At 37.4% G+C, this 21,664-nt stretch overlaps 1 protein-coding gene and 1 long non-coding RNA gene across 6 annotated transcripts in view; one reads left to right on the top strand and one right to left on the bottom strand.

Moving 5' to 3' along the window:
• RANBP3L (RAN binding protein 3 like) overlaps positions 1-7,810 on the bottom strand; it is a 70,205-nt gene extending 62,395 nt beyond the window's left edge. For all 5 annotated transcript variants that reach the window (XR_011966382.1, XR_011966381.1, XM_072605802.1 and 2 more), the window contains exon 1: positions 7,680-7,810. Coding sequence is in view for 3 of the 5 variants with exons in the window: in XM_072605802.1 (XP_072461903.1) it covers positions 7,680-7,797 (118 nt within the window). In the remaining 2 variants the exon portion in view is untranslated. The remainder of the gene's footprint in view (positions 1-7,679) is intronic.
• Positions 7,811-8,409: 599 nt separating this feature from the next.
• Positions 8,410-20,514, top strand: LOC140501831 (uncharacterized). Its single transcript, XR_011966384.1, has 2 exons — positions 8,410-8,513; positions 19,969-20,514. It is a non-coding gene; the product is annotated as an uncharacterized lncRNA (long non-coding RNA).
• The last annotated feature ends 1,150 nt before the right edge of the window (positions 20,515-21,664 follow it).

Here is a 21,664-nt window from a genome sequence, read left to right as displayed (position 1 = left end):
CCAGAGCTCTCCCTGTTCTTGCCATAGCAATCTCTCCAGACTCTCTTCTCCTAGTTCCTATTGAGAAGAGGTAAAGATTCTTCCTTCTTAAATCAACAAATATTTATCAGGCACCTACTATATGTCAGGTACTGCACTAAACTCTGGGCAAAATAATAAACCACCCCTCACCCCCTAAACAACAACAAAATATTTCTTGCTCTCAAGGAATTCATAGTCTAATAGGAGAGACAATATGTAAACAACTACATTCAAGATGTATACAGGATAAACTGAGGATAATCTCAGAGGAAAAACACTAAGATTGAAGACTGAGAAAGGCTTTTTGTACAACACTGGACTTTAACTGACTCTTGAAGGGAGCCAAGGGCAGAAGATAAGGAGAGAGAGGCAAGGGAGGCAGCCAGCGAAAATGTCCGGAAAACGCCCAGCTCCAATCTTACTCTTCCCTTAATTTTTTTATGTCATAGACCCCTCTGCCAGTTTGGGGAAGCGTTGTGAACCCTGGCTTGGAATAATGGTCTTAAATAAAAAAATACATATGGTTGCAATGGAAATAGATTATATTCAAATACAGCTATCAAAATGTAAAAATTAAATCCATAGACTTCAGGTTAAGAATCACTGATCTTACTCAAGAAGCCCAGATGTATATTTTGTGTTTTTCAGCACACCGTACATCATTTTAGTTAGTATTTAAAGAGATTTTCATAGTCTTACTTCCTCACTCCTCCTTCTGATGGTCCGGAAGGACTCTAAAATGATTTGTCCCAATACAGATGTTTCTAACAAAGAAATATTTTATTGAAACACATCCATTTTGTTAATAGAGATACCACTGTGCTGCATTTGTGGCTTTGTTTGGATATGGTGTTAGATTTAATGATGATTTCATGAAGTAACAACTCAGGTGTGAAACTTAACTCGTTGAAATGTTGATTAAAATTGCACATATAACTGCTAATGATTTACAGTAATAGCTAACACATAAACTGGAACACTCCCTCTCCCCACCACCCCCCGTGCAACTAATCCAAAGAGAATCATAATGATAATAAAAAAAACTCTATCCATTCATAGTTTTGGATGCTCTTCTGCCCTTTCTCACAAAAACAGAACTTCCATAGACTATTCTCCCTTCTGAGGCCACAGCCAGCTCTGTGATCATGAATAATTTCAATGAGTGGTTATTTTTTTGCATTCCACCTCAACTTACCTCTAACTCTAACAGCCTTCTTCAATTAAGATAATAATACTGCTGACTCAGAATCAGCAGGACATGAGCTCTGAGTTATCTTCTACTGGTGATGACAGAAGTGTGAATGTCTGTTCATGGATATTCCCTTGCCCAAATCCCTCTTGGGATGAAGGGTATGCATTTGCAAGGAAGCTGCCAGTGGTTAGGCTTATAATCTGTAGTGACGAGGCACGTCAAAACTAACCATCCCATATGAGTGGCAAATCCATGACTTTTACCTTACAACATGAATGAGAACTAGCTGAGCTACAGATAAAAGTGCTGTATGCTATCATGTCAATAGATTTATCATTCCATTAAGAGATATTTATTGGGCATCTGTTACATGCTCAGCATTTTATTATAGCTAGTACAATACACGACAGTATTCTTGCTCTTATAAGATTAAGAGCTGAAAGGCTGCTTAGATTCATGATGATGGAACTAGATTAGAAGAAGTAGTTTGCACCTATTTGGGGTTTTGTGGTGGGGAAGACTTGAGGTGTGTGTGTGTGTGTGTGTGTGTGTGTGTGTGTGTGACAAAGGATCATATATATACATATATATGTATATATATGTGTGTGTGTGTATACATATATATATGTATATATATATATGTGTGTGTGTATATATATATATATAAAGCTTCAAAGGATCTGAGGTCATCTCAGACAATTCCTACATTTTACAGATGAGGAAATCGAGAACTGGGAGGTTTTATAACTTGCCCAACATCACGCAAGTCATAAGTATGCAACAAATGAAATTCAGATGGTCATTAACCTTATTTCTACTTCAAGATTTTACTTTATAATTCCCAACCCTTTACTCTCATCCCCAAAATATAAAAAAATACTGATCATCTTTCAGGTTGATTATCCTGTAGAGTCAAGTGTTGGATGAAATAAAATTCTAATGCTGCTTTCACCTCTTGAATTCTGTGATAACTGATATCCCAAAGTCTCTGTGTTCACTAAAACTGACTTCTTTACAGATGTTCCAGGTATCTGTTAAACTTATACTTGGAAGAACCATCTCACAATTTATATTAGGTGGTTTTGCAGACACCATGGAATTGATATACAGCCTATCTTTGGACATATTGTCCAAAGAGTTGTGAGGATCAAATAAGATAATGTTTAGTTTTTTAAGAAGTACTCAGTAAAATACCTGGCACATAGTAGGTACTATATATGCTTATTCCCTTCACCTTCTATTTCTCTGAGTAAAAACCAGATAGCTGAAAAATTACACTCATCCTACTTTCATCCACAATCCATTATTTAAAAAAAATCACAATCAATAAACATTTATCAGAGACTTCTGCTTCCTATGTGCTAGACCCTCAGTTACACACTAGGTAGGAGCATACATTCTATAGAGGCAGATAAATAGAATAGATATAAGGTAACTTTGTGGGAGAAGCATTAACAAGTAGTGGTGGTGGTAGGAATAGGAAAGGGCATACATAGAAAGGTCAATCACCCAAATGTTATGCTACATGTACTACATGTACATGTACTTCTCATTTTTAGAATCCACACCAAGGCACAAGAATACTACAATGTCCTATGAAAGTGGCAGGCTATTAGAATCTGCTTTGAGGATCACAAATTATATAAAACTTCTTATAAGTTCCATATAAAAAAATATATATTATTTACTTGTTCAAAATCTCTTAGATTCAAATGCTGCTCTTGGATCGATCTTTCTGCATTCCCCAGTACTTAAGTTCTTTAGCTATTTGAAATAAGTTTCAGCAACATTACTGTCCTAAATCACTAAAACCTTGTGGAAAAATATAAGAGAAATAGCAGTCTCTGCTCTTGAGACAGTAAAAATGTATCTTGTGTTCTATCACTTAAATTCTAAATGAATTTAACAGCAGAATGGGCATACACTATTTATAATGTAAGACTCTAGCTTAGAACCTGCCAAAGCCTGAATGTGACTGAAACCAGAGCCCAGATGAGGAATGCAGGGAAAGCCAGAGAGAATAACATTGATCAGGGAATAGAAGGGTCTTTCTTTGTCTTAGTACCTGATGTCAAATTCCCCAAGTGGTAGCATTATACAATGGAAAAGTGAGCTAGATTTGGAGTCAGAGGAACAGAGTTCAAATCCAGTTTTTTTTTTAGAGGGGGGGAAAGCAAGGCAATTGGGGTAAACTGACTAGCCTAAGGTCACATAGCTAGTAAGAGTGTCGTGTCTGAGGCTGGATTTGAACTCAGATCCTCCTGACTCCAGCGCCAATGCTCTACTCACTGTGCCACCTAGCTGCCCCTCAGATCCACTTCTGTTATTCATGTGTTCCACCTTAACCTCTCTGGGCCTCAGTTTCCTCAAATGTAAAATGAGGTTGCACTAGACAATCTCTGAGATCTCTTAAGCTATGATCCAACAGTCAACATTCACAATGGGAAAGCGCTTTGGAGCAGGAGGATGAATTTGGCTCTGTTGCCTTGTGGGTGACTGTCTGACACAGAGAGCAAAGTCAGACCTGGAATTGAACCACCAAAGGAAATTAGATGGGAATACACAAATTGCTGTGAATTTGACTTCTGAGTCTGTTTAAAACATCAGCAGTCATGGCACTGGTGAGCTCAGCACATGGGGGAGGGAGTAGGAGGTTGCCTTTATTTTTACAGCTATAAACATGGGACCTATGGAAGAGCAATCAGAGATTGTTTTAATACCCATCAAGAAGTACTTACAAGAAGCTAAAAGTCTGTAGTAGGGAGCTGAATGGTTATCTTATATGGTTTCTGTCTCTATGGAACATTTTCTCCCTAATCCAAAACACTTATTAAGCATCTACTGTATTAAGTGTAAGGCATTGCTCTATGAATTAAAAGACCAATCAATCTTGTCTCAAAGAGCTTACTTTCTGGGGGTAGAGTTGTGAACCACAATCATATAAGCAAATACCAGTTAGTTTGAGAAGGGAGACAGACTTTAACCTGGGCATTGGGGTACCTTCTCAAAGGAAATGGTACCTAAATGAAACCTGAAGGGGGGGTAAAAAGATGTGGAGAGGTAGAAATGAGTAGTGAATTCATTTCAATCTCGAGGGATGGTTTATATGGCCTTTATTACTAAAAATGTGGTATAGTAGAAAATGCTCCATTTGGAGTCAAAAGATCTGGGTTTGAACCCTAATACTTCTATTTATCCCTGTCAGAATTTTAGTTTCCTCCATAAAATGGAGGTATTGAATTAGATGATCTCTTAAAAAAACTCATCAAACTCTAAATCTATGATCTATGTTACACAGCGAAATAGTTCAAAAATAGGAGGGAACAGAGAAGTATACCTATGCCATTTATCTGGAGCAAATTGCCATGTTGTGTGGAATGGCAAGGAAAAATATACATACATCTGGGTGTTTCAGACATGTTCTCTGACAAGTGAAGGTCAATGAAGTTATAGACTTTATGCTAGTTTAAGGGAGAAAAATTTAGTTTACCTAGGGCAGGCCAGACACCATTTCCCCCAAAATACGTCAGCACTATCAGGCATTAATGGCTGCACATTCCATGAGGTCCTGTTGAACTTTAGCAACCTAAAAGTCTAGCATTAAGGAAAAAACCAAAGCTATGGGGGGAAATGATCCCCTATGAACTTTAGGTCAGGGAGTGGAATGTAACTTATCAATATAACAAATGGTTTATTCAATGTTACTGGTCATACCAGACTTTCAAGTGGTACGCCTGCCCCTTACGGTTGGCCTGCAATATGCTCTGGAATTCTGGGTGTGATTTTTTCTGTTTGTTTATTTTGGTGTACCTGAGAATTTGAGGGATTACGGTTGAAAAGGGTAGGTATTTTGAGGCTCAGTTGAAAAAGTCCTTGTTTAGTGGTGGTTGTCACAAGTTTCTAGTAAAGACCACAGAAAAGAAAACACGTTTCTTCCAAATAACTGAGTCTTGCGGATATTTTGAGAAGTGGGTCATCATAAGTTTGCCTCCAGGCTATAATGGTCATGGCCAGCATTGGGTTTAGGAGTGGCCATTAGATCATTCTAAAACTACCAACTTACTCTTCAGGAGGAGGCTTTTACAGTGATGGGTTTTGCTTGCTGAAATTATGGTACATGTCAGGACATACTCTGGTGGAGCTGGTCTAAAGTCACTTTAATTCCCTCAAACAGTTTGGTGCTGCTGATATTGTAAAGTGTTAAATTTTTAGTCTTATTTAATATATATTAGATTAGTACCCACAGTGAGAGCTGACAATATAAAAATTAACAATAACAGCTATCATTTTTATGGCGCTTTAGTTTCCAAAGTACTTTACATATCTCATTTGATCCTTACAACAATCTTGTGAGGTGAATGCTATTATCATCCCCATAATTCAGATAGGGAAATAGGGGCTGAGAGAGGTGGACTGATCTGCTCAGGGTCACGCAGCAAGTAAGTTTTCAAGGCAGGATTTGAACTCCTGTCATCCTGATTTCAAATCCAGCATGTTATGCCCCCTGGCTGCATATCATGGTACTAGCCATCTAGGGACACCTATGCCTGTGGATCAGGCAAAGGGACCCAATATACACAACATATAAATAGCACAGATGTCAACATGCAGGTACCCTTCTGGTAACTGAAACAATTCAACTCTCAAGTCTGATCTGCTCAGTGTTTGCCAAAAACTAAGGATGTGCCTATGACACTCCCCCTCCAAGTGCAGAAAGATGCAATTCAGGAAGACAAGGAAGTAAATTTTTTAAAAAGGGAGAGAAAGGAAAAAAGAAAACGAAAGAAAGCATGTAACAATTAATCTATGCTTCCTATATCCATTTGCAGATAATACAAAACAACTAAGAGGAATTTAGGACTATTTTGGAGCACAACCTTAACTTTTGAAAGATGATTTCATCCTCATAAAATGTTCTTTGGTACCTAATTTTAACCCCCTCTAATCTAATCCAGCTTTCATATAGCTACTGGACTAGTCATCTTTATGCACAGATCTGAATAAGTCTTTCAAAAAACTTCAGGATTTCACTATTGCTAACTCAGTCAAGTTCAGACTTATTTGCCCGACAGCCAAGTCCTTCCACCATTTGGAAACATCCTTTCCATTCTGATATCATTCTATCCCTGTCAAGTATTTTATGCTTCAGTTAAATCATTCACTCCCAGAGTAAACCCTACTCTTTCCCACCTGTATGTCTTTTCTCACCTTATTCTCTATGCCTGGAAAGTGTCCTCTTTCCCAAACTCTTAACCTGTTTTAATCTTACCCATCCACTACCACTCAAATCAAATGTTACCTCCTTCAAGAAGCCTTCTGTCTTTTCGAATAGTCATGAATTTTCCCCATCTCATAAAGCACTGAAGAGTTCTCTAACACCCAATACGTATTATTTTGTATCACATATTACATTATGTCAAATATTATTTTGTATCAAATACATATGTAGCACATCTTTCTACCACGTAATAAGCTCTGTGAAGGCAGGGACAATGTATTATGAAATTTTTATGTCAACTAGTACCTAGCACAGTACTCGGCACACAGTAATTGCTTGACAAATACTTGTTGAATTAAATTTATTCATTTCAGCCACTTTGTGGTGCAGAGGATAAAGTGTGGGACTCAGGCTATGTATGTCCTCAGACCTGTATGTCACCTAGAAAAGTTATGAAGTTTCCTGGGGATCAGTTTCCTCATCTGTAAAATGAGGCATTAGGACATTATGACTTCCAAGGTCTCTTCTAGATCTAAGCCTATAATTCAATCTAAGATCTGTCAGAAATGAGGCAGCTCAACCAGGGGGTTTAGATGAGAATGGCCAAGATGGCTGGATCAGTTACATCGCTGTCCAGTGGACCTATAACATAGACCATCTTGTACTTTCCTGTTTCCACCTGCTCTTGAACCATAAAAAAAGAAACAGTAAAAACCATTTTTGTTTCCCCTTATAATGAATAAACCAGGCAGCAAGCCTAAAGCTCAGATTATACCCTAAATAGCAGGCTATGGCTACCAGTCACCAACTGGCATGACATGCTGATGTGGAGCTAATCTGACCCATATTGATTCCAATAGTCAAACTTGATTCCACGAAAATTTTAAGATTACACAAACTGTGTTATTTTTTCCCTCTTACCCCTCCACCCAAATAACTGACATTGGCTGTCATTTCAAGTACAGAAATTTCACTTTGTTGAGGGATTTAAGAACAAAAACTGCAACCACAAGGAATTTGAGTTCTTAATGATCTTTCACATTTGGCCTCTTAAAAAGTGAACATTTAATGTACATTAGTTCCCCCTGATAACCCACCACTTCACATTTTCATAGTTCAAAAACTAAGCCTATTTAAAGGACAAGAGCTTCCCTTCCCCCATATTATTCACCTTCTGCTACCCTGGGATTTCCAGAGGCTGGGAGGTCATCATAAAATCAATACTGGTATTCTGTCTCCAAAACTTACCTTGATAATGGCCTGTTTTCTTTTTCAAGTCACACTCACAGGAACTGCCCAACTGGGCATTGTTGCTTTTTCCATGCAAAGCACAAGTGGTTGTGGTCTGAGGCATTTCCTGGGACATCTCTTTCCCTAGGACAGTTACCAGTAAATAATCTGTTCTTCACCAGACGTACAGAGCCAAGAATGATATTAACACATGGCAAACCTGCATATGCAGAAAATATATACTCCCTCAGTAGAAAGTTTCCAGTTCTCCTAGGTTTTTTTTTTAATATTCATATCAATCTCTGTGCACATATATTGCACCTACCTATGGAAAAAAAGCAACACTTCAATTTAGCTGTTTGGAGCACAGAGACTCATTCTTTCAATCTAAAACAAAGCGAAGTTTCGTTTCTGTAGTTTAAAATCTCCCAGAGAACCTGCTTCCACCTGTCCACGAAATCTGCCCTTTTTCTCTGGCTTTCTCCTGCTCCACTGGGCATATACCTGAGCAAACCAAAGCGAATCGCTTTGAAAAAAATACAGCACTAGCTTAAGGAAACAAAGCACTAAGCAGCTAGCTTCACAGAACCCGGAGACAGCCCTCTGAGCTCAGTCAAGCGATTTCTAAGCACGGTCTGGAGTTGCCGGCTGTGACAGCTGAAAAAGATCCAGTTTAACCAAGGCTAGAGGTAGGCGGAGCTCCAGTAAGCCGGGGGTGATTATCGCCCAGGGGCGGCCAATAAAGGACGGAGTCATTCGGAAAAGCCGGGACCAAAGCGGGCATCTGGAAACTGCGTAGTCTTTTCATTGCAGAACCCTGAGACTTTCCGGGCCCCTCCGTTCGTTCGAATGGTAGGAGATCAGATCAGTGATATGTATCAGGGGTGCGAGTGTGTAGGTGGGGGCACTTTGAATAAAAGATAGTCTTTGGCGGCTGCGGTTTCTCCTCTTTCCCACCCCCACCCCCGAGAGAGCTGTGCTCCTGAAACTTTCAACTTTTGACAACACTGTTGGGGAGACCGGCCAGGCTTCAGGGGAAGGGACGCCAGGTCTCGTTCACTGTGCCTTGCTTTTCAAGAGTTCTAGTTCTAGTTCTGTCTTTAGAAAAGTAAACACCTCCGCTTTTAACCTGTTCCCCCAATTATATTCACAAAGGAAAGTATCTCCCCAGCCCGCAATGCTTAGATCTTGGCTTCCTAAGTACTTCTACCTAAGTGCTCCCTAAGTTTCTCTTGGCTCTTTGAGTACTTTCCCCTCTGAAATGTCTCCCCTGCTAGGTCTTTTGTGCAGGACTGAAAACACAAACCCTCTTACACAAGACGTTTTAATCTCCCTGGGCTTCACTTTCTTCACTTGTCAAATGAGAAGGTTGAATGGCGTGGCCTTGGGGGCCCTTCCAACTCTCGATCTGTGGTCTTAAGACCACAGGGCAGGGGAGCTGCCTTGGAGTCCCCACCACTGCGGAGAGTAAATAAAGGTTGGGACTCTGCGCCAATCATTAAAAGCAAAAGGGGTTAGTGTAGTGGCCCCTTTACTGGGTGCGGGGAGGAGGAGGCCAAGTCAAGAAGCATTTAAAAGCGCCTACTATGAGCCAGGAACTGTGCAAAGCTCAGGGGCAGAGGGATGCTAAAGAGGAGGGGTTTCAGAGACAGGGTTCTTCAGCCTTGGCTTTTAAGGGAATCACATTTCTATGCACAGTTGGAAATTCTAGATTATTTAACCCCCACTCCCACCACCCCTCCCTTTTTTTCAGGCAAGTGCTCATGCCTCCCAGACTTTGCACAGGATGAAAGAGTCTGGAAAATTCTCCCCTTCTTTTTTTTTTTTTTTTTTTTTGCCAGACGAAATTTTACCTATTCTTTAAAACCCAACTCAAACTCCAGGAAGTCCTTCTTGACCTCTTCTCCATCTCCCCAGACTTAGTACTGGATTTTGTTCTCACCTAGCACTTTATTATTATTTTTTATTCTCATACACATATTTTATTTAACTTTTTATGCCACTCACTGTCACCTTCTAATCAACACTACTGCTCTCCCTAGCCCCCTTCCATGTCTTTTTTCTTGGGGTGGGTAGGGGAGGGAAAGAGAGAAGTTCAGAGCCCTGATTTTATCAGTGCTGAAAATGTCTAGTGTGTACACTACTTCCACCGAGGCCGACTAGCAACTCCTTCATAACTTCTAGTCTTCCAGAGTTGCATGGGGATACTTACTCATAGTCACACAGCTAATATGTTTCAGGACTGGAATCGACAGCTAAATCCTCTATTCCTTATATATATGTCTCTCAAAACACTATTATAACTAAGGAAAATAACAAATTAAAACCAGCTGACTGAGAGACCCCATCTAACAATGCATTTAACATTTTGTCTACCATTTCTCGGCTGCCAGGAGAGAAATGTGTTTCAAGGGAAACAAATTTAGAACTGGAAGGAATCTTTGATGTCATTTAATCTATTCACAGATGAGGAAATTGAGGCTCAGAGAGATTACATAATTTGCCCCAAATCATACAGGTAGTATAGTATAAATGGCAGAATCTAGATTTGAATCCAAGTCTTCTGACTCCAAACATAGAAGCTTTTACACTGTACTGTACTTGCATCATCTGTCTTCTGAAATCAAGATTTCTCATTGTATTTAATCTGATTTCTGATTTCTTTTAATGTTGTTTTATCTATATTATTTGTAAACGTGTATATTGTCTGTTTTTTCCTTCTGCATCAGTTCAAGTTTTCTCATGTTTCTCTGAGTTCCTAATTTTTATGACTTTTTTTAATAATAGAATATTATTCATTACATACATACATAATATATACACACATATTTCCGTCATCCTTCAATTGATAGACACCCATTTTGTTTCCAGCGTTGTGCCATGCTAATGCATTTGTATAATACACTGTAGTTATACTTAATACTTATGTCACTAGAGTGTAAGCTCCTTCAGGATAGGGAATATCTTATCTAAACTTTGTTTCTCCAGTGCAAGGTGAAAGGTTCTATATATCAAGACACATTTGTTGTTTATAAAAGGGTTGCTTTAGCACAGGACATTCCATTACTTGCCCTCCTTGTGTGACTAAGATTAGCTCACTTGCCGTAAGGTAAAAATTTTTTATGGAGTGGAATCCTGAAAAGGAGGGGGGAAGTGGAGAACCTGGAGACTTATCCAGGAAATAGATAGATTAATGAAAATTCTCATTATGCTTTTTTTTTTTTCACCTGAGGTGCTTTTGTCAGAGTAGATTTCTGTGGTGGAAATGTACTCTAGCATACAAAGACAGATCAACAATTCTGTAACTTACAGTATTAGAGAGTTGTCTGGAGGCATGGAGAGGATAAGTGACTTGTCTATGGCCACACAAATAGTACATCAGTAAATGTTTTGTATTTTATTTAATATTTCTGTACTTTGATTCAGTGGGACCCCTAAATGGCTAAAGATAGATGATTATAGCATGAAAAATAACTTAGTTGATGAAAGGGAGGAAGTTAGTCACAAGGTTGTATTTTCATGATGACTTGTAATCATGGTACTAACTAGAGTTATATTTCAAGTCAATCATGTGTCATGTGCCCTGTTGTAAGCCACAAATAATATAGATTTTTCTTCTTATTGACATCTGTAAATATATCAAGATACTCTGAAGATATTAGCCAATCTAGGAAGCATATTAATACATCAAGAAGTCCAACCATTCCATGAGACTGCAAGATAAGTCTTGACAAAAAAGGTTAGAATGTGGATTCCGTCATATAGGCCTTTGAAATTTTTGAAGTTGTGAAGGTCTGTTCCAGATCCTTCAGTGCTGTCAGCCTTCAAAATTAATGCTTTTCTTTCTTGTGATTATATCCCCTGACTTTGCTCTAGGACTTTGGTCTTTTCACCTGGGAAGGTGATGGATACTCCATCCTTGCCTCTGTTCTCTGTATAATACAGCACCAGATCTGGCCTGATTCTCCAAGGAGATTGTCACATAGCTGAGCATCATTTCCCTTTATATGATTTCATTTTCCTTGAAGATGAAGCACAAATGTGAAACCAGGTAAAGAGGAAGAACAGGAATGACCTAGTACTGTAGAAAAGAAATTTATTGGATTAGAAGACGAACTCTAGTCACAACTCTGTTGGTTACTGAATGGCTTTGAGAAAATTATTTAACTGTCTAGGCTTTGGATTTTTTCATTTGTTAAGTGGGGGGTGCTAATAGCTGTCCTGCTTCAAAAAGATTCTTGAGGACCAAATGGAATTGTGAAAGTGGAAGTACTTTGAAAAGCGTAGTAAATATAAAGACATTCTTACCAACTACAGATAATCAAAGATGAAGATATACAAAGGCAGAAAGAAGCAGAAGAGAACTTTGTTCTTCTTTTTTAAAAAAACACTGATAGCTTTTTTTTTTTACATTACCTTCACTTCATTCCCAAATATATTCTTTCTTCCTTTTCTCCCCAGACAGTCATCCTTTATAACCAAGAAAAGAGAGACACAGAGAGAAATTAATTCAGTAAAACTAACTAGTATTTTAACACTCATTCTGACAGTATATTCAATAGTCCATGCCCATAGTACTCTACCTCTGCAAAGAGGGGATATACCCTTTTGAGTGGGCCAAGGTTTATCATTATATAGTTTTTAGTTTCATTTTTAAATACTTTCCATGTATGTTGTAATCATTTATTATATTGCTTTCCTGGATTTGCTTACTTCACTTTGCATCTGTTCATATGTCTTCCCATGCTTCTCTGTATTCCAGAAGTAGAGTAAAATATTTCATAGAGTAAAATATTAGAGTTTTATATCTGGAAAGGATCTAAGAGATTAACTTATATCAAAGGATATGAACAGGCAGTTTTCAGATGATGACGTCAAAGCTATCTATAGTGATGCAAAAAATAATCTAAATCACTATTGATTAGGGAAATGCAAATTAAAACAACTCTGAGGTACCTTCTCATACTTATCAGATCAGTTAATATAACAGAAAATAAAAATGACAAATATTGGAGGTGATGTGGGAAAATTGGGACAAAAATGCATTGTTGGTGGAATTGTGAACTTATTCAACCATTGTGGAGAGCAATTTGGAACTATGCCCAAAGGGTTACAAAACTATGCATACCCGTTGACCTAGCAATACCACTAGAACTATATCCCAAAGAAATTAACCAAAAAAAAAGGAAAAATATTCAGGGCAGCTCTTTTTGTGTTGGCAAAGAAGTGGAAATGGAGGGGATGCCCATCAATTGGGGAACAAATTGGGGTATATGATTCTGGTGAAACACTATTGTTCTATAAGAAATGATGAGCAGGATGCTTTCAGAAGACCCTGGAAAGACTTAACATAAACTGATGCAAAGTTAAGTGAGCAGAAGCAGGAGAACATTGTACATAGTACTGGCAATATTCTAATGATAATCAACTATGAACAACTTAGTTATTTTCAGAAATATAATGATCCAAGACAATTGCAAAGACTTTATGATAAAAAATGCTGTCTACTTCCAGAGAAAGAACTGATAGAATCTCAATGCAGATTAAAGCATATTTTTGTAACTTTGTTTTTCATCTGTATTTTCTTTCACTGCATGACTAATATGGAAATATATTTTGCACAACTGTACATATATCTCAAATTGCTTGCCTTCTCATTGAGGGAGGAAAGAGGGAGAGAGAGAATTTGAGATTCACATTTAAAAAAAAATGATAAAATTGTTTTTACATGTAATTGGAAAGAAAAAAATTTTTTTTAGAGAAAAGATCACCTTAATGACTTACCAATATTATCCAGCTAGTTAGTTGTTATAGTCTAGAATCCACTTCTCCTTAATTCCCAATTCTGTGTTCTTTTTTATAGAAAGATCATTTTCTTCTACAGGAATTCTATATAGAGAAGGAAATACAATTGGAAATATAACTTAAGAATAGGAGACATCTGAGGGTGTTTTTAGAATTTTGGAACAAACAAGCTTGAACTTGTATACTCAGACATTTTCTAAATTGCTGATCTACTTAATCCATTAATCTTCAATGGGATAAGGAGTCAATACTAGATGATACAGAGCTGTGACCTACAACAATGAGTTATCAAACATCCTTGCTCATGTGCCCTTCCTATGAACATTCCAACATGTAAAGTCATTGTAATAAGCATATCATTCATCCGGCTGTTGTGAACCTTCTGTAAACCTGTTCCTCAGCAGGTCCCTTTGTCTCAACTTCATTAAGTGGAGCCTTGGACTACTGACATCTGCTCAGGTTAATTAAAGCTCTTTTGCTTCTTGTCAGACCAAAGTTTCAGCCTAAGAAGAAGCTGATGTTTTCATGTAGTGATTCCTACTCTCTGCAAAGCTAGAGGCTACTGCAGCCATGTGCTATATAGATGTGAAAGACATCAAGGCCAGCTCCAGCTAGATGGAGACCTGCTGATCATCTCTCACTTTTCATGTCCACCTCCAAAAGATGCTCCTTGCAATTGTGCTTTATTTGCTTATACGTTAAAATAAAAAGTATTGTGGTGCAGGAGTTTAGAAAACTGGCCCAGAAGCAGTTTCCTGTGAAAAGTTCTATATACCTTTGGCACTTTCCCATGTGATATGATAATTAGAGGAGGAATTGATGTGATCATTTCAATCCTACAAATGCCATGACAAAATCAGGAAGCAACTAAGGGATAACAACTCATTTCTACTGTGTTTTAAGGATTGCGAAGTGCTTTTTAAAATGTGAATTTCATTCAATTAACAATAATTAATTTTCTCTTTCATCTACCCCTTCAATGTAACAGATATGTAGAATTAGGGAAAACATTCCCTCACATGCCATGTCCAAAAAAATGTATGTTTCATTTTGTCTCTTTAATCCCTCACCTCTTTGTTGAGGTGGGTAGCCAGTTTCAAGAGGGCAGCTAGATGGTGAAGTGGATAGAGTGTCCAGCCAGAGTCAGAAAGACCTCTTTTCCTGAGTTCAGGAAATCTTGTCTTCCAACACTTATTACCTGTGTGACCCTGGACAAGTCACTTAGCCCTGTTTGCCTCAGTTTCCTCATCTATAAAATAAACTGGAGAAGAAAATGGTAAACCACTCCAGTACCTTTGGCAAGAAAATAAGATCACAATAAGTCAGATGTGGCTGAACAACAGCAAAGTGTATTTCATCACAAGTACTCTGGAATTGTTTTTGATTGCTCCATTGACCAGAGTTCTTAAGTCTTTAAAAGTTGTTTGCCTATACAATGCGGTTATTATTGTACAAAATTTTCTCCTGGGTCTGTTCTGTTTATTCAGTCTATTCAGGTTATTCAGTCTGTTTAGTTTACTTTGCATCAGTTTATACATGTCTTCTCAGGATTCTCTGAAACTGTCAATTTCATCATTTTTATAGCATGATATTCCATTACATTTATACACTATAATTTGTTCAACTGTTCCACAATGGATGTGTCTTTTAGTTTCCAGTTCTTTGCCACTAGAAAAAGAGTTGCTATAAATATTTTTGTACATATTGAGTCTTCTTTTAAAAATTTCTTTGGGAATATAGTCAGTAATGATATCACTGGATGAAAAGATATGAAAGGTTTAGACACTTAGGGGAACCTAATTCAAAAAGCCATTCCAGAATACTCATGATGAAGTAGACTTTGTGTTGTTCTGTCACATCTGACTTATTGTGATCATAGCTGAGGTTTTCTTGGCAAAGATACTGGAGTGGTTTGCCATTTCCTTCTCCAGTTAATTTTATAGATGAGGAAACTGAGGAAAACAGGGCTAATAGAAATAAATTTCTATTTCAGAAATGAGACAAAAACCAAGTTTCCCAGTTTCTCTTCAGGCACACCCTTGCAAGGGGATAAATTTGAGCTGTTTGTGATGTCTGAATAGTAAGCTATAATCTTATTCTATGTAGTTGTTATTCACTTGTTTCTTTTCTGTCCAACCCTTTGTGATTCCTTATGGGGTTTTCTTGGCCAAGATTCTGGAGTAATTTGCTATTTCCTTCTTCAGCTGATTTTACAGATGAGGAAACTAAGGCAAATAGGGTTAAATGACTTGCCCAGGGTCACATAACTAATAAGTATCTGAGTCCAGATTTGAACTTAGTATCTCCTTGACACCAGGCTAGGCCTGGGTTTTGCAGCTCTCAGGAAAAATGTAAATAGAAATTATCCATAGTTTCCCAGGTAATATATTTGGTTGGAACTCTCAAATTCTATCATTATATACTCATTCAATTCCAATAATTTTCTCAGCAACGAAGATCATAATTATTAAGACCTCAGGGTAATGATTTTGGATTTCATTGAAATGAACATCATTATGATGTGTTCCTTTTGAATAGACAATTTATTTACAATTTGCAGGTTTCTAAAATGTCATTTATTTTTCTTTAATCTATGGAACCTACAGTAGTTGGTTTCAGATCCTGGAAATTGAGTGTGTATTCAAGTCAGAGCAGGGCAGGGCCCTTGCATCAATGATACCAGATTTAAATGGTATAGGCTGCCCTCTGGAGGCCCAAGAAATCTTAGCTCATTGTAGTAATAGGCCTCCATCAAAATGCAAATCCACTTCTATGGAGTTTCAACTAGCATAAACAGAATTTCTGCCAGGCATTTGGGGATCTGATTATATGTTTATGTGAAACTGAGCATGACTTTTAAAATAATTGCCTTGCCAGAACTTTGATAAATGCAAAATTCTAGTGTGTTTTGTTGTTTAAGACTCTTCATGACCTCCTTTGGGACTTTCTCGGTCATGATACTGAAGTGGTTTGCCATTTCCTTTTCCAGCTCATTTTATAGATGAGGAAACTGAGGCAAACAGAGTTAAATGATTTGCCCAGGATCACACAGCTAGTAAATGTCTGATGTTGGATTTGAACTCAGGGATTCCTGACTCCAGGCCCAGGCTCTAGCTACTGTGCCAATTTAATCAAATGAATTTCCTCCTTTGTGTTTTTTTCCACTTCAAGGTTTATGAATAAATACAATTTTGACTTATTAGCAACCTAACAATATTCAATGTATCTATATGAAAGAATCTATTGAGAACTTTAATTTATCCCTATTCAATTTGAATTTATTAGATCTGGCCCATCATTCTAGCTTAAACCCATTTGGATACTGACATCATCTAATATATGAGCTATTCCTATCACATTTGAGTCTCCTGCAAGTCTGATGAACATAATGTGTGTCTACATATATATAACCACCAAGGAATTAATAAAAATGTTAAATAGTAAGGGGATGATCAGAGAGCCCTACAGTATTTCTCTAGAACTTTCTTTCAAGTTAGCATCAACATACAATGAACTCTTTGGATGTGGGCATTCAATCAGATTTAAGCCTATATAGCTCTATTTTGTCCACAAAGATACCATGAAAGACTTTGTTGAATGTTTCTGAAATTTAAGTTTGTAATGTCTATAGTAATTGCCAGATCTGTCTCCTAATAGAGTATACTATCAAAAAAAGAGAAATGAGGATAGTTTCACAACTTGTTTTTGATGAAGCCACATAGATTCTTTGTGGTCATTGCTTCTCTTTTGAAATGCTCACAAACCATCTCTTCAATAATGCTTCCTAAAAATTTTCCCAGAAATAAACTAACTGGCTTATAATTTGCACATCTTCCACCCTTAAAAATTCCTCAACAACAGGACAATTTGGTTTCTTTCAGATTTCCAGTCAACAATGGAGAAGGAAGGGAGGGAAAAAATGTGTCTCTCAAATATTATTTCCTGTAAGATAATTTAATAAAAGTTTAATTTTTGCCTTCTTTTGTAACCTTTATGCTTAGCACAGTGCCTGGCACATATCAAGAACTAAGTTGATGTTTGCTGTTGTACTGTTTATTTCACTGATTAAAATTTAAATGTGAAAACTAATATTTTCTTGTGACGTGTGGACTTTTTTCATTGTGTCTACACACTTGATCTACCACAAGGTTGATTGACATCATGGTTTAGAAGGGATTTTAATGTTTCCCCCTAATTTTAATGCATGTTTGGTTAAAATACATTACTATTGAAGTATAATATGACATTATTCAATAAATGACAAATATGTTTAAAGGGAGACCCTAAAGAAGGAATTCTTAATCTGTTGTCTGTATACATGCTTTTTAAAAATATCTGGATAACTTTTATTTCAGTATGATTGATTTCCTTTGTATTTTATACATTTAAAAACACTGTTCTGGAGGAGGTCCAAAGACTTCACCAGACCATCAAAGGGGCCCATGACACCAAAAAGGTGAAAAACTCTTACCCTAAGTCATTCTAATTAATAGTTCTTCTCTAAAAGTAATAGGTTGTATAGTTTCAATCTTTGGTCTAAAAAGCTAAGGTACCTGCTTAAAAATCAAATAATTTATTCAGACCTTGAGTCAAATTTTTAGTGAGGTGTTGAATATAAACTGTAGCAAAAGAAGTCTAAATATTAGGATTCTTCATTTTAAAATTTGGTTTTAATCCTAGAAGTAGCTAAAAATATATTGATAGTAGGATAGTCTACCATTTATGTAACAATGGCTATAATTCATTTTATCACAGAATATCACTTAGCTTTAGAAAGTATTCCAATGACTTAAATTCTCCTAAAATCAATGCTTTTATAATCTGTGCTTAGAAATTTCTAGAATTTCTACACTTATGTTTTATTCCATATTACATATATAATTCTACAATACACGTTATATTCTACACTTATTACGGAGACCAAAACTCAAATAATTTTTTTTAAAATGTCTTTTTATACACTTTCCTATAATCATTCACTAAATAAATATAACTGGTAAAATCAAGTAAATTTGGGGCTTTAAAAAATTAAAATCTGGGCATTTGCTTGTCTCTATTTTGGGAACTGTTCCCATTTTCCATGATCTTTCAAAGAGGACAAACAGCATTTCAACTTTCATATCTTCTAATTCTTCCAGTATCCTGTAATTCACCCAGGCTTATTATGTTGAACTCATTGAGAACAGCTAAGTGCTCTCTTAGCTCCTTCTCATTTATTTTGAATTTCAATTAACTGCTTAGCCAATTTTGTTCTATACTTGTCCATCACAAGATCACTCTCCTTTGAGGAAATGCAAGAAGTAATAGTAGAGTACACTGGTTCTCCCTTCTCTCTGTGTTCCATTGTCAACACCCCATCCAACTCAAGGAACAATCGTGCTCATTCTTTGTTAGTTATTTTACCTCTGACAGAGAAAACAATAAAACAAAAAACCTCTTTTGCTCCTTAGTGTTCATTGCTGGCCTTACTCATTAAGGAACCTTGACTCTCCTAATCCTCCTCTTACAGAAGCAGGCCAAACACTTTTCATTACCTGCTCTTGCTTCCATCTTGTCTACATGTCAGTGTAATCCGTGTTATCAGAAATGTGACCACCTGTCCAATTGTTGCTGGCTGCAATCCATCTGTGCCTTATCATTTGTGCAACTCTGGTTCATATCTTCCCAAACACCCTCCAGAGGAGACCTCCCCTTACTCTCTAGGACCTAGAGTCTGGGTCTCTTAACATTACGTGAGTACCAGCATTTGGATTGCCAATCTGATCTTCCTTGCTCTCACTCAGTGACCCCCTTCTTTTCTGATTATGTCCCTGCTGGATAGTAATTTTTTTCCCTTTCTTTAATACATGTCATTGTTAATAATATGCTATAGCCTATTTTTGCCTCTCCATTGCCTTATGGGTCCCTTGCTATTTTGACTCTTTGGATGCTGTGGTATTTCATGATCCATGATCATATAGCATCTGTAGCAGAATATTGATGAAAGAAGACTGGTTTAGTTTCAGGGAGCAGTTTGGGATCATGATAAATCCTACATAATTTCCCCAATACAACCCAGCACATTTTCAGTCACTTAATAATCTCTTTGGGCCTGTTTCTCTATGTATAAAATGAGGACATTAGATTAGACATCCTGTTAGACTGTTTCCAAGTTTCTCTTGTGTTGTCATTTATTGGTAACCCCTCCCTTCTTCCCCTGCCCCACCAAATCTGGCCTGTTCTCTTGGGTCTTTTTACTGCTCTCTGCTTCCATCTGCTGGTCTATATATAAATCTCCCCCCTCGCCCCCGGCCCCCTCCCCAGCCCTCTCAAAGAGGGTTCTTTGGACCTTTATTTTTTTTAAACTCATAGACTTATGAGCTTTTTAGTGATTCAGAACCAGGCCTACATATCAAATCTCTTTTTTGAACTTCTTTGATTCTGCCTGCACATTTCTTCCCTGACCTCCACCTGATATTTGACTCAGAGTACTAAAATTCCTTTCAACTCCTTTCCATTTCAGTTATACCAATCATGGTCCGTATAAATCATTCCTTGGAAGCAAGACTGAAAGGGGCTACCTTCGTGCTAAGTTCTATTAATACCAATGAAGCTGCCATTCTCACACCAGTACCACAGAATTTCAGAAGACAGAGACAGAGACAACAGAATTCGACCTAAGAGACAGAGACAGAAGACAAAGACAACAGAATTCAACCTAAATCTGCCCACAAATTATCCTCTATAGCACCATTGACAAGTCATCATCTTGTCTTCCATTGGAAACATCTAATGTGAGTGGACCCTCAGATTCCCATTGCAGCCCCTTCCACTTTTATGCAGTTCAATTGCCAGAAAGTTTTTCCTTTTACTGATCCAAGACTTGACTCTCTGGAATTTGTGTGGATTGCTTTTAGTTTGGCCCAACAGGACAAGAAGATCTAGGCTGGTCCCTCTGCCATATGATAATCCTTCAAAGATGACTTTTTGTTTTGGTATCCTCAGAAGTCATCACATCGCCTAGCACATAGTATGCACTGAATAAATAAATGCTTATTGATTGACTTGACTAACTTACTTAAAAGCAACTATCATTCTTCCATTCTACCTCCCTGCTCCTTCCCCAATCCCCATTTTTTCTCTAGGCTAAACCTTTTCATTTTCCACAAACTGTTCTGCTACAGTATGCATGCACTATAATCATCACTCTCCTTTCTATATGTTATAGCTGGTCAATCTCCTTGCTAAAATATGGTATGCAAGGTGGAATATTATATTATAGAAATCTCTGTGGCAGAGTGGAGCAGATCATTTGCTTCCCTTGTTCTAGAAAGTAAGCCTCTCATTATGGCTTAGACTAGCATTGACTTTGTTTTGTGTCCTGTTACACTATTTACTCATTTCAAGCTTATAGTTCAATCATATCCAGACCATGTTAATGCAAATGTTTGTCTGGCCACCCTTTCTCTGTTCTTTCCTGGTGAAGTTTGGTTCTGACCAGCTATGGAGAATTTTTCCACTTTTCCCTAATAAATTTTGTCTTACTAGATTTGTCCCATTGCTCAGACTTATAAAGATCTTTTTGATCTTTATAGCATGTTAACTAGACCTCCCAGGTTCATGCCAGGGAAAAATTTAACCAGCATGTCATCTATTCTTTGATTCAGATAATTGATTAAAATGTTGGGCAAGGCTAAGGACAGATCTCTCTGGTACATTACACTCTATAGACTTTCTTCCAAAGCAGCATTGCTCCATTAATGACTATTCTTTGCCACCAATCATCACCTAGTCCTAAGTACCACCAACTGTGTTGTCATAGGATTTAGGAAAATATTCTAGTAGGAGAAGAGGCAGAATTGAAGGGTCTTGTCACTGGAGATAATGGTAGCACAAAATTTCCTTTTCAGTATCAGTGACAATATTTCATCCTCAGCTAAGATACTTCCTGTTGTAAGATGAAAAGAAGTTGATAGTGTCGAATGATTAGAAATAAAGTACACAGAGGCAGTTAGGGGATGCAGTGGATAGAACACTGGCCCTGGAATTAGAAAAGACTGAATTCAAATCTGGCCTTAGACATTTAAGCTGTGTGACCCTGGGCAAGTCACTTAACTCTGATTGCCTCAGAAAAAAAAACGGATAATCAAAAGAAATAAAGTACATAAGCAAACACATTCAAAATTGTATGCCATGCGTTTTTATGAGTTTCTTAGGTT

Source organism: Notamacropus eugenii, chromosome 4 (assembly GCF_028372415.1).
Source record: "Notamacropus eugenii isolate mMacEug1 chromosome 4, mMacEug1.pri_v2, whole genome shotgun sequence".
Lineage (NCBI taxonomy): Eukaryota > Metazoa > Chordata > Mammalia > Diprotodontia > Macropodidae > Notamacropus > Notamacropus eugenii.
Note: the sequence above shows the minus strand (reverse complement) of the source record. Positions and strands in the feature narration are given on the sequence as shown.